The sequence below is a fragment of the Varanus komodoensis genome, unplaced genomic scaffold (assembly GCF_004798865.1).
Source record: "Varanus komodoensis strain SLA01 unplaced genomic scaffold, ASM479886v1 scaffold1, whole genome shotgun sequence".
NCBI classification, from domain to species: domain Eukaryota; kingdom Metazoa; phylum Chordata; class Lepidosauria; order Squamata; family Varanidae; genus Varanus; species Varanus komodoensis.
Window position 1 is genome coordinate 70372875 of NW_025335268.1, and position 13960 is coordinate 70386834.

At 48.9% G+C, this 13960-nt stretch overlaps 1 protein-coding gene across 4 annotated transcripts in view; it reads right to left on the minus strand.

The window, feature by feature from the left end:
• The window catches only part of GATA3 (GATA binding protein 3), a 52467-nt gene that overhangs the window by 37201 nt on the left and 1306 nt on the right, over positions 1–13960 (minus strand). For 2 of the 4 annotated variants that reach the window (XM_044428265.1, XM_044428246.1), the window contains exon 3: positions 6197–6733. In XM_044428265.1, coding sequence (XP_044284200.1) covers positions 6197–6733 — 537 coding nt within the window. Of the gene's footprint in view, positions 1–6196; positions 6737–13960 lie in introns of all 4 variants that reach the window. The other 2 variants (XM_044428256.1, XM_044428235.1) reach the window with 1 other exon arrangement.

The following is a 13960-nucleotide window of genomic DNA, read 5'->3' on the forward strand; positions in this document are numbered from 1 at the left end:
AGAATGAGGTGGGCAACAGAGAAACCTCTCTGAAGGCACTTCTGAGTCTTCTTCCAGTGGCTGCTTTTCTCCAGCCATAGCAGTCTTAGGGAGAGCTAGTCATTATCCTTGAACACAACAAAGCTGTATTTTGGAGGATGTTCCATTGAGTCAATGGAGCTGACTGGACCTTGATTGGACCACACCGCTGGCCTCAACGCTCTACAGATCTTCAACTAATATTGGCCTTCTCTACAAAACGGTTGTAAGACTGGGGGAGCCACTCGCAGCTCTGCAGGTCACTTGGCCTGCAGCTCCCACAATCCCTCACCAGTGCCTCTGATGGCATAGACTGATGGGAATTGTAGGCCCAGTCCTCTGGACAGCCACGAGGTGCCCGCAGCTGCAGAGGTGCCGTGTGCGGGAACAAGCAGTGAGGAAAGCCCCATGTAAATATGAATCTCTCGCAACATTTTTTGCAGATCTTGCCCACAGAAGACACAAGAGAGGGGGTGGCGGGCCGAGGAACGAGAAGCCAAGCCCGGTGGAGGGAGCTGGGGCAGCCCCCTCTCCTCGGTGGCTCACAAGACGACCTGGCCATGCTCAAGCGAGTTTCAAAGGCCAGCCAACAGACCGAGGTCTGTCCGCCCACAACACCCGAAGCGCCTGTCACTCGCCATTTCCTCTTCTCTCTCGGGCAAGGTGCAGCAATGTGAGGAAAGCAGCCAAGGAAGCAGGGGGACCTCTCCTGATCCTTTGGGTCCCCACCTGGCTTGGCCTTCGCTCGTCTCCCGCCCCCACTCTTTCCCTGGCCGGCTCTCCTGCTCAGCTTAACTCTCCCCAGTCTCAGATCTGGCAGTGGGGTTGTGTGACTCCATTACAACAAGGGTGGGAAAGAGCGAAGCCTAGCAAAAGGTTAAGTGAGGGTGGTATGACTCCATCCCACAGGGAGACCAGGAGAGCAGCCCTCCCCAGCCTGGTGCCTCGAGGCGGGTTAGACCACAAGTCCCATCATCCTTCAGGCAACATGCTGGAGAGCCCAGGATTTGGGGGCTGCCTTGGTCTTGGAGGGGCAGTCAAGACCCAACAGTTTCCTGGGGGAAATCAGAAGTGCCAGAACCGGTTGGTTGAGTTGGATCAACGCGGCGGCTGGCGCTGGTGGCCTCTCCTGGAAGGCATGGCTGCGACGGCAGCCAAGCTGGGTGCCCGCACTGCAAGCCGTGCCAGCGCGCCACAGGCACGGGGCGGGGGGTCTCCCTCGCCCTCCTGCAGTATCCCTGAGCAATCCAAGCCAAAACATTTTCACCTGTCATGCAAAGGCAGAGAGAGAGAGAGAGAGAGAGAGAGAGAGAGATGGTCAAGCTGCCTCCCCCACCTGTGCCTCCCAAGGGCTTTGAACTACCACCCCCATCAGGGCCAGGCAGGAGTGGTCAGGAGTGCTGGGAACTGGAACCCCAAACAGGCGGAGGGGGCCAATTTGGAGAAGGCTGCTTTCGCATGATGTCTTCCTCACCACCCCCTTACTTCCTAAAGTGCAGGTGCCTGATCTGGATCAAGACCCTTGTACAGTGAGATAACTGGGTGCTCGTCCTTTCCATCCCGCTGCTGTGGACCTGAGCTGCACCAGCCCCGCTGCAGGTACTCCAGAGGAAAAGGCAAAGAGGAAGGAAAGCGGGAGGGGCAGGCGATTCGGTCTTCCTTCCACACTGGGGATGAGGTGGCCGCCTGCACCAAACTGTAGGAAGGAGGCTTGCTAACGGACTACTTCTGTCCTCCAACATCTGGGGGACAGAAGCCTGGCATGTAAGGGTCCTTTTTAGCCCCTGAATAGAACAATCCTTTAGCCCCTGAATATAATGGTCCTTTGCCCCTCACCACCAGTGGGGCATGGTGGTTAAACTGTTGTACTGGGGACCTGGGAGATCTGGGTTCGAGCCTCCAATCAGCTCCAGAGCTGGCTGGGTGGCTTTGGGCCAGTCACTCACTCTCAGCCCAGCCTACTTCACAGGGCTGTTGTTGTGAGCAGAAGATGGAACTGTGTAAGCCACCTTAGGTTCCTTACACGAGGGGAAAAGGCAGGATAAATGCAAAGCAGCAACAACAACTCATAGCAGCCTAATTGTATCATTTCAAGTGCAAAGCCACATTGCTAGAGAAGAACCACCGAATGTTCCCCTCGCCGCAGCCCCCGAGGGCAGGCAGCTGCCATGATACCAGGGCTGGTCCTGCTCTCAGGACCAGGAGAGCTGGTCCGCTGCCTCTTTTCTGTCTCTCTTGGCAGCTGCCAAAGGCTCGGCTTCCCCAGCAGAAAGGGAGCGGCCAGCACCTTCCACCAACTCTTCGGCGAGCTTCTGCGCTCCCTCTGCTCCTCGCCCCCTCCCTCCGCACTCTCGCCTTTCTTTTCCTCCCTCTCTGTCTGCTTGCATGTACAGAAAGGGGCCGTTCTGCATTGACTTTTTTGTCACTGTTAACCGCATCCGGACTCTATTAAAGTTCCTGGCGCTGGATAAACAATGTAACTGTCGCGTGCAGCAGTCTGAAAATAATTGGATTAGCTAAAACGTATCAGCTAAATAGAGACAGTCCTTGCTCAGACAGTCAGAGTAAAAATGTCACCCTGGAAAAACCCTGAAAACTGACATGACTCACGCTGGACGAATCTTGCCGCAGCCCCAACGGGGAAAGGGAAAGAAAAATAATGTTTGACTGATGCCAGCCTCTGTTTAACTTGCAAACAACCTTAGGTGAATGGCGTGTGTTCTGCAGCAAGCCCCGTTCCTTTCCATGCTGCAGTCAGCCAGGGCTGGGCCCTGAAGGGGAACGGCCGGAAGTACCTGCAGCATCCCAGGGGCTGCAGATTAAGGCTTTGGCGAAAGGCACCGCTGCAGTGGCTGCCTGAAAGGCTGGTCGTCTTGCTCCCCAGCCCTGAACAAGCTCTGCCACAAGCAATGCTTCCCCCGGGAGCCACAGAATCCCCAACCATTCCCCTGAACGCAGAGCGCCACTGTGGCGCATGGTTCAGAGTGCCAGGCTGGGAGTCAGGCAGCCCAGGTTTGCATCCCCGCTCACTTTGGGCCAGCCACAGACTCTCGGCCCAACTCACCTCACAGGGCTGTTGTTGTGAGGGTAAAATTGAAAGGAGGAGGAGCAGAATTAGGTCAACTGCCTTGACTCCCCTGAAAGGAAAACGGGTGGGATATAAATCTAATAAATATAGAAATGCTTTGGAACAAAGATACCTAGGTCTGCCCGATAAACACGGATCAAGCCACACTGGAATGTGGCCATTTATAAGGAGAAAGTGCATTCTGCTTTCTAGCAACCACACTTTGGATCACGTCCTCTGTGAGTGAAGTCTCTTTCCATAAAGATCTAAACTCAGATCAAAAGAATATTTGGGGGGTAAATCAAGCCATCTAAACAAAACTTCCCATTCCTAGCTTGTTCCGTCCTCATGTGCCACACACACACACACACACACACACACAGGGGGGGGGGGGGGCCAGCCACAAAAACCAACTTCGAAACACCAACATAAAAGAAAGTAGCCCTTGGGATCTAGGAAAAAGAGATGGGAAATATGGAAATAGGAAAAATTGCTACAGTTCCATCCCATGTTCTTGACTTCTTTGCATAGGGAAGCTACTGAACCAATGAATAACATTTGCAAAACACATCAGGTTCGCATAGTCCTTCCACAACACCACACATTCACATATACACTTTATGTATATATCCCTTGCATCAGCTCCCCAGAAACATTTGAGTTAGCAGCCTGCTTCCAAGTAGGAATCTAGCAAAAGTTTCCGAGCTGCATAAGCAGTCTAGGAATGGTCTAACTCAAGAGCAAGGAGGGAAATTCATGAAGCATCCAAGAAAAATAAAATGAAGGAAGATCCTGGAAGATGTGAATCCACCATGCCCATTTCAGCTAAAATGCTAACATGTTGTCTAGTCACTAAACAGATCCAGAATGGCATCTGCACAGTTGAAGCTGGTTTGACCAACACCTGATGCATCTCCTCTAAAGAATGTGCATTTTGGTTAAGAGGATCAACTGACTCCAGGAAATTAAACCAGTCCAATCTGATTGTGTGTCTTTAAGAGCAGCTCAGTCCAAAGAAACTACCAGCTGTGACATTCCACCACAGGGACGGAACCTGGACACTTGCTAATGTACACACCAACTTGCAGCTCAAGGCACACCTAAAGAACCAGGTTAAAGAGCTGGCAACTTGATCATGGGTCTGGCATGTGGTGGAAAGACTGGGCTAGGCTGCACTGAATACCTTCATCCCACAGGGCCCAACAGCCACACATGGCCACACATGAATCAAAACAGAATCCACATTGGTGGTGCACAATTTGGATAGACGATATTGAGTACACAACAGAGCATAGCAATACAGAATATTTGGCTATACAGAATTTGGTAATCCCCACATGCTCACACACCCCCATGAACCTCCAAGCCACCCTCCATGCTAAACATGGGGGTGATGTTTAAACGTAAACCCAATCCAGCTCTCTTCTCCTATGCCCCAGGATGCCAAACAAAATAAAGAAGGGAAGGAAATGACCTGTAAGATACAGAAAGCATCTTTAATGAGCACCACCTTGTACTAAACACCCTGAAAGCATGGCGGCAGCAGAGGAGGGGTGTGTGGGATCGTAAAAAGAAAGGCTTTAATACAGGGGCGGGGGGTTGATCCTAAAAATGGGGGGAACTGCATCCATTGTCTAATATATTTATTCAGACATCAATCCGGTTAATTCCATGTACTCCCATGTATGCATTCCTACAGCGCCGTTTAAGCCAACACTCAGCTGAAAGCAAGTTCGACAGCAAACACAGCAGTGTCCAGATAAAATGTGCTAAAGATCACAGACATGGCACTCAGAGAGCACTGAGTTTGGATCAGTGGGAAGGCTTTTTCCTACCCCACGTTCTGTTCCCAACAAAGTTATAAGAACTTCTAAAATTAAGACAATTCACATCATTTGGGAGGAGGAGCAGGTGCTTTCGATGAGTCCCAAGAACTGAAAGTGCCCGTACTTGGAAGCAAGCTGTCTTGTAACCAATGGGACTTAACCTTTGCTAAGTGTACCAGCCCCTTCTCTTGTCATAACAGAAGCATGAGAAAGCACTTTCATTTACTGGAGGTGAAAATAATCTGGAGGGGGAGGGAAGGCCCCATCAGCCTAGCAAAGTTAAGCCAGCGTAGCTTGGTGTAGCCAGGTTGCAGATAGGAATGGGCTGCTCAGAAGAAGCTGATTTTTCTCTTGCAAGAGCACTTGATAGAAAATAATAATACCAATGAAAAAATTGATCACTTCGTGAGGAGGGAAATTTGTGGGCTGCCTTGGGTGCCTTACACAAGGAAGAACAGCGGGATGTAGATATAAGATAATAATAACAAAAATAATACTGGGAACATCCCCTTCAGGTATCTGAAATGATAACATCTCCTGCGTTTTCTGGAGAATCTCTTATCCAGGCAGTATGAGATGGGTGGCCAGATACAAAAGAGGACCGGGTTCTATGTCCTCATCGGGAGTGTAGAAGAGAGAATTTCAGCAGGCAGAATTTGTCATGCCAGCCAGATCTCCAATTCTACACTGCTGGAAAAGAGGCAAGGATCTCTCTTCGGTTCCCTTTGCAACTGCCTCCACCCCCAGTAAGAAGGCAGTCCACAAGCAGAATGGGCTGGGGGCCAGGAGGCCGGCAAATGATCTTAGCAAATAACCATCTCAGGAAGAACATCTCTCACCTTGGTAAGCTTAAACTTCTGTTTGTTCAAGGCCTGGTTGGGAGGCTAGCAGAAGCCCCATCTAGGCTTCTGTTCCAGCCCACCCCAGCCAAAAAAAAAAAAAAAAAAATACCCCAGCATTGTGGAATGCTATGTTACCATCTTTTGGGATTCTGATATATCTGCTCTCTTTGATGATCTTCTTATCACAGAGTTTGATCTCTGCTTATGTGTGTCATAGATAGAGAGCATTTATATCTTTATATGTTACATAGAGAGCATTTTGTTGGTGCGGGCTTCATTTTGCTCATAATCCACTCAGCCCCCTAGCTGCATCGGAAGGGCTTTTGCATTGGGTTAGCTCCACTCAAAACCCATCAGAGCTCCGTTCACACAGACACGTCCCCCCAGCCTTTGGCATCTGCTTGACACAACCTAGCCCCAGAAGAGAAGGTTACGAATCCTACCTGTGCTGGAACGTGCTTTAGGTCTGGATTTGCACCCAAATCCAGTCGGCGACCCCCCTAGCAGGCTGCTAGGGGGGAAGAGTCCAGAGCCATATTCAGGGACATAGGAAGGGTAGGTGGAGATGGGGTGGTGAGCTGAGGAAGAGGCTCCCCCTAGTGAGGCCATGCTGCTCCGGGAATGGGAGGACTCCAACTTCATGGTGTCAGCCAGAGACACCTGGTACTTAATGCATTCCTTCTCTTCTTGCCGGCTGGATCCGGTGGAACCCGGGGTGGAAATGGAGGGGTCCGGGGATACATCTTTGGGAGGGGTTGGTGGGAAGGTGAACAGGTGTGGGCTGGAGTGGCCTGCAGACAAAGTAGAGGATGACGCCGGAGGGTAGACAGAGAGAGGTCCAGGCGAGCTATGGTGGATGGGAGTCTTGGAGAAGGGAGCCAGGTTCCAGGGGGAGGCGCTGTGGTGGCTTCCCAGTGCTTTGCTCCCATCCAGCCAAGGGAGAGAGCCGTGCAGCAAAGGCGGGCGACACACCTGGCCACCTGCTAGGACAGAAAACAAAACAGAGCCTAGTTAACTGACTTCTCCAAGTAACAGAAAGAGAGAGACTGGCACACATCCTCCAGTACGGATCCAAGTCAAACTATGCTTGAGAATCATTGGTGCAGCTGTGCCTGGACCTTGAAGCCAACGTCCAGGTGAAGGAGGCAGGCAAACATGAGCCGAATGCTTCAGACCCGTGGCTATTTAAAGGTGGCTTCATCTGACCAGGAAGTCCAGGGTCTAGAGTTACCTTGCTGCACCCTGGGGACAATTCATAGCCAAGGGTAGCTCGAGATGTTTCTTTGGGTTCTTTGTTTTCTCTGGGTTGCTCTTTGTTTGCTCCTGTGCAAACTGGATTTTGCTACCTGCTCCTCAGCAGCCACCCTTTGGGCATGATCCAGCCCTAGGAAGGCATTTGAAAGATTTCAGTGAAGGGGTTTTTATGGATGTGTGGGACTTTCCTGTTAAAATTAACAGCACCTCCACTTGGGTTGGACTGTGCCCCTTGTGACTTCTCTGACGCTGGGCAGCAGAATGCGTTTTGGCATTTGTCTGTCCGTCTTGACTTCAGCCATACCTGTGTGCCAGGTAGCTCTCAGTCACATCCTCTGGAACAAGGGCATCCCACCCACAATGGGCTCTGTGGCCCCTGTGTGCCTCTTCCGAAAATACGAGCATCACAAGGCGGCTAGCCAGACGCTGGGGACCCTGCTGGTTGCCTCTCCTCTTGGCCTGCCCCGTTCAGGACAGAACTTTTATAATGCACCAAGTATCAATCTACGTCCCCAGCAAGGTGACACTTATAACCCAGTGGACAGGGAATCCTCACCTTCTCTACTTAGAAATAAGTCCCACTAAGTGCTGTGGGAGAATTCGCTAACTGGAAGGAGTCCAGACCCATAGCTGTGATTTGGCTCAAATTGGGAGGAGCTAGGGCATGAGGTTTGGGGAGTTAATCAAGGTACCATCCTACTTGCTTCCCCACCATTCCTAGAGTCCAAGACTCTGTTTCAGTATCTGGGCTTAGCACAGATACCATAATCCCAAATATAACAGGACCCCAGGAATGCAAAGAATGAAGAACACAAGCAGTGCACAAAAGTTATGCGCTGGTACATGAAAACAGCCAGACGCATTTCAATAATACTTTAGTAGATCTGAGATATTGGAAGCTTTGCCTTCAGGTGACTCTGTTCAAAACAAAATCTGATGAGCAATCAACATATACCAATAGTCTGTGTTGTGTGCTTTGCTTCTCTCTTATTTTGGGTTGTGTTTTCTCAGTACACTTCAAAGTTCACCTTGTTCAAAATCTGTACACAAAAAGGAACATGTGTGATGTGGTCGGTTTGGATGAGGGAGCTCTCAGAAGGGAATCTGACTTCTGACATATATTTACCTAGGAGAGAAACTCAGTTCCGGTGGGAGTATTTGAGCTCAATGAGAATGAGATGTATATTAAATTCAGGATGAGATGTATATTAAATTCAAATAAACTAGCCAGAAATTATCTCCAGGAAAGCAGATGAAGGTCAGGATTAATCCCAGGAGCAAACTTCCCAGCACTCAGATTGTAGTTTTATTAGTGGTATGTACACTTATTCCATAAGTGGCGCTCACTGCTACTTGAAGGTTGTAAGATTTGGGGCATGTAAGTGGGTCCTTAGCCCCTCTGAAATGAACCCTAAGCACCAATCAGCAAGCAAGCTGCATTGGTTTCAGGGGCATTTCAATTTTTTTCCAGTTACACAAACACACAGGTTTTTGTACACTTACAGTAGACATGACCACACAACCCATTTCTCTCTACCTTTTGAATATTTTGCAGTAAGGCTCATTTAATTCAATGGGACATTCCTCCTGTATGCTTAGACATTCATTTCGAGTCCCAGGGCTAAACATAAAAATTCAAAGGCACTTCCCACCAAGTTAAACGGAACAAGGTTTGCTTCATCTCGAAGCAAGTTCCAATGAAAACAGGATGCCTTCTTAATGACAGCCCGTTTTAAAAACAAAATCACTTGAAAGTAATTCCCTCAGATTTGAATGGAATTTGAGGCCTAATTCATACATTCTACTTTTTTGTGCATGACTAAACAGCCTGCAGAGAGCAGCTGCAACAAACACAACACGGGTCATAAAGACCTGGCCAACTTTTCGGTTGGATGCGACCACTGGACCTTCTGACATTGTAGAGACCCCGGCAGGTGATCCAAACACCAGTTTCCCTCCTTGGAAGGGCGAAGGGAGCTGCAGGACCTCACCTGTTGGTTTCAGGAACCTTGTTAAAGGTAGGGAAGCAGAGCAGCTCACTTCCTTTCTCACCTGCTGAGTAGGAAGGAGAGCCAGGACTGACTGGGTAACAGACCAGAGCGTGACTCTGCCCTCCCTTCATCTCCTGGGTTCTACACATGAAGGCAAAAAGACCTCCTTCCTATGCATGGCTACCTGGAAGAGAGAGATCTCCCCATAAGCCTGCATAAGTCCACCTGAAGCCTTGCTCGGTGCAGAGTAAAGAGAAAAATCCACCTGCCCAGACTCTGGATTTGACTTATAAGGCAGGGAATCAGGCCCTAAACTATCTAGGCCGATTGTTCTCTGGTTGCATTTGCACTGGGGTTTTCTCTCCACACACACACACACACACACACACACACACACACACACACAGAGAGAGAGAGAGAGAGAGAGAGAGAGAGAGAGAGAGAGAGAGAGAGAGGGAGATCGCTTGTCCCTCCCCACTGCCTGCATATGGCCAAATCCTCCCTGAAGGTCCTTTCCACCAATGGACCCTACCCAGCCGCTTCACCCAGGGCTCAGGAGGCCAGGGGAAATAGCGCAGCACCGTAGCAAGAACTCTGGGGATCCGCAAGAAAAACCAGCCGGTTAGGCCGGGAGGGTTCGGCTTCCAAGCAGCTCCAAAGCAAAACGCGTTCACGCTCCTGCCTTCGCAGCCGGAGGTTTGGCTCCCTCCGCGCTAGCAGATTCGCTTGGATCGGAGGTCAGGTGCGCGCGCGCGCACCCCTGCAGCGCGCTGTTCCCTACTCGCAAGTAATCCCCCCACGACGCACGGCGCAAGGCGTGCGCTCAAGTCCCAGGCCCTCCAGTGGGGACTGCCTTCCGAGTAAACCTGCTTAGGATCGCGCTCAAACGGCAATCCGGGGCAGGCTTTCTTGGAAGCAAGCGTCCCTGCCCGCAGCGGAAAGTACGGCTGAGTCAAGGTGCCCCAGTGCGGCCGCACCTCCGGGTGAGTTAAAAGGAGAACTTGCCCCAGGTGTGATCCTACGCACTGCGAGGCATGGAAAAAAGGACTCCATCCCCCTGCATCCCCCAGCCGGCTGGCAGGCAGAAGGAGTACCTTTTCCTGTCCCTTTTTCATTTCTTGGAACTCCTGAAAAGTTTCTTCCAGACTGTAGCCGCTCCACTTCCAAGAACGTCTACTTGCAATAGACATCTAGTAGGGGCACGTATTTCCTGGAAGAGGGTCCGGCTGGATTCCGCGCTTGAAATCGAATCGCCATTTTTGTTGCGTTTGATGGAGGTTTCTGCCCAGTGAACGCACAGAGGAGGACAACTTCGGGATCGCAACTGGAGTCCCGTTGACGTCAATGGACTGTATCTTAGATGAATCTGCGCACGACTTGGGGGGCGGCCCCCTCCCCAGTCTAATTTGTTGCGATTATTTAAATGCAAGGATTTGAAGGAATGAATTCCAAATGCATGGGTTTATGGACCACCGCACAGGAAAGGTAGTTTTCCAGTGCCTTTGGAAACCATTCGTGGGCAAACCAAAGCTGAACATCACGAAAACAATTCTTGATCTCTCCGTTCTAAATCGAACCTAATTAGACTTAGTTTTACATCGAATCAGTTTTGCTCACACAGAATTGTGGAAGAGAGGCAAAAGTTTCCTGGCTCGGTCTGCAGTGGTTTTTACACAATAAATTTGTCCGGATCCTGTTTTCCGCGGCAGACTGCCACAGAAGCAAGCCCTTCTTAAACTCAGCAGATCTAATTTTTGCTGAAACAGCCCCAGTTCAGCCTGAAATCAGAGAAAATCTTGATCTTCACACATAACTTTCTGGGACCAGAATCCCAATTCATTTCAGTTGCTTTAGTTATCCAAAGTTAGGATCTGGGACTCCAGGCTGTCTACTGCCAAAACCCCATGCACCAACCCTGAACAGATATAAATTAATTTGTATCCAGAGGATTCCTCTCTAATCACCCTAGAATGTCCAGCTAAATCACTGGGAAATAATTATTCCTAATAAATGTTTAGAGTAAAATATAATGTCAACCTATTTCACCAATACTCGCCCTGTGAATTGTAGGTTTAGATAGCTAGATGGAAAGACAACAGAATTTCCTTAAGATTGGACTTTTCTTTTAAATGCATTTTCTGTTAACCCCCCTGAACTGCAGTATAAACAGGAAAAGGATCCTAACCAGATCAGTTCAGTCCCAATGAACCTAAGGACAAACCAAGCTGCCTAAATTCCGTATTGCTTTGGATAACTTGGGTTGTGTGGATGCGGTTGTCCAAAAAGGGTTGAAACGGGTGGCATTCACAAACCACACGAGAGAGCCCCACTGAGTTAGCAGGTCATGTGTGAATGTCGTGGATAAGGAACTGTTAAAAGAGGACGATTTTATTTTTAATGAAGTGGCTGTTTGCAAGTAATAAACGAAATTAAAGCACACACTGCCACAACACAAATCGCATTCCAACCGGGTTTAATCCTAACGTGTAAAAACGCTCTTGGGCAGGAAATAGGAGACACACTCATGTCCACGCTGGATCAAAGGGATTGCTTGCAATTTAGAGCGGGAGGGGGAAGGCGCTCACCATATTTTGCAAGAGCCTAAAAGTTGGGCAAGGCTTACTAATCGGAGATGGATATCGCTGGCTTAGATGGCAGGAGCTCCAAAAATGTAGAATTCAGCTCTGGACTTTAAGCAGGATTTCTTTTTTCTCCCACCCATCCGAAAACATCCATTTTTTTAAAGCCCTTTGATTTTCTACTTTGGAAACCACTTCTGATGATGCCCTGAAGATCAGGAGGAATTGGGAATATATTAGTTCAGCTGATAAAGTTTAGGAGATCAGGATAAATTGGTGTCCGACTCCCATTCTGTATCCTTCATTCTACTGCTTTCTGTCTACATTTAAACCCTACGCTTTTCAGCCTGAACATTTGTCCTAGTCCTCACAAAACAAAACCAAACAGAACAAAAACAATCCAAGCAAAATACGCCTTTCTTAAGCCAAGGCAGGACTTGTTTTAAGGTCACACAGAACACCACAGGTGGAATGCAAAAATCAAATACTACTGGCCACAAAGCAGACACCGCCATCGTGTTCTTAGCCCCTCTTGGCTTCCACCGGACACGATAAACCTGCAAGTTTCAGTGCTACGCCTGAAACTTAGAAGCAACCAAGTAGGCCGCATATCCACCTAAACGCTCTCCCTGAAATGAGTGTAGAAAGACAAGACTGCAGCTTCCCCAATTCCTCTCTTGTTGACATTCTGCTTGAGAAAGAGCTCTGTGTCACTCCCAAACTGGCAAGCCAGACAGTGAAGTTAGATAGGTCTTAACAAGGTCTCTTTGTTTTCTCCCTGCGACTATTCAGTGCAGCCTCAAACAACCTAATGCAACAATGTCCCAGTGAGACAATTATATTGCTTCTTTTCCCTGACAGCTTTAATTCGTACTTCTCAGCCCCAAGGCTTGCAAGTCATTACATCTTTTTCGGAGCTGTATTTTAGAACATGGTAGGGCAGTTCGTTCTTTGCCCCCCTTCCCGTATTCTTTTCTAGTTTTTTCAGGCAAAGCCTCTCTCTCTTTCTCTCTAGTGCTAATTGAGTGGTTTCAAAATCACTGTCAATGGAGGCTATTGTGATTTTCATGGGTGCTAGTATCAATATATATGTTTTTAAATCAGAGAGGACAGGCGGGGTGGGTAGGAGACCCTCAAACTTTCTGTAGGGTAGAGCGCAGGTGAGGGAATGTAATCTTTAAGTATTTAGCCAGAATTTTTACCATGGCAAAATTCTGAAATCCGTTGCATTTCTGGGCTTACACCCTAAGTATCATGGAGTACATGTGTTTTGCACCAGGAATGGGCATATATCACGACCATGCCATTCGGAAACTGAAGGATTACAATATCAGAGCCACGATCCACCTAAACTTTAAGCGCTTTTAAGACCACAGGTAATCCCCACTGGCAAAGCTGGGGAGGCAGAGCACGGGCGGGTTGCTCAGTTTAAGTCTCTGTCAGGTTTTCAGATACGCTTTAGCTCTCGAAAAGAGCCGTCTTAAGAATCCTGTTAGAAGCCAGGAGGAATTTAAAGGTGCTGGATCATGCCCACTGAATTTCCCCTCCACGCACTCGCATGCTAACTTCACCACTGGCCATAAGCCAGCTAAGCCAACTAAAAATTGTGGTTTTTTATTATTTTTCCTATTTAAGGTGTGATCTCTCCAGGTTTTACCGAGAGTAACCCTCTCTGGCCTTCAGGAAACTTCTTCCATATGTCTGGTTAGGTTTGAAGCCCTAGAACACAATCTTGCGTCTACCTCTTCAGAAGTAAGTCCTACTTCAATGAGACTTTCGTCCAGGTAAGTTAGGGAAGAATTACAGCCCTAATTAGGTTTCTTTGGAAGGGGGTTTTGCTCTCAAGTGCTTCGGATTCAAGAGTCCCATATTCCTTCTCATAACATTTTTACATAAGATACGTGCTATTTTCATGGAAGTTGCTGACGGCTGATCTCCAGGCACAAAGAGTTTCTTATTTTATGTCATTTTATTTTGTGGCCTGCGTAGCTTGCAGACTTACTTAGGAGCAGTTCCCACCGCACCAAGGTATAAGGGGCAGGCAAGCGAGGCTGTTACTTCCTAAGTAAAGCACGCCATAGGATCGAGGCGCGTGGAATCTCCGATCTGACTCGCGCAGCTTTTTTGGCGAGCAGGCCAGAGAAAACGGATTACCCTACAGAAAGGCCATCTCTGCAGGCAGACCTCGTGCTCAGAGCCTTTACCAGAAATGGCTTTGCTCTTGTCAGTTTGCTAATGGCTTGTGCTGGTTGCATTAAATCAGCAGTTTAGAAGATCAAGCACGCAGAAGCGGGGAGGAAAGCGACGCTGTCTCGGCGCTCTCTCGCCTGCCTCTCTCTCTCTCTCTCTCTCTCTCTCTCTCTCTCTCTCTCTCTCTCTCTCT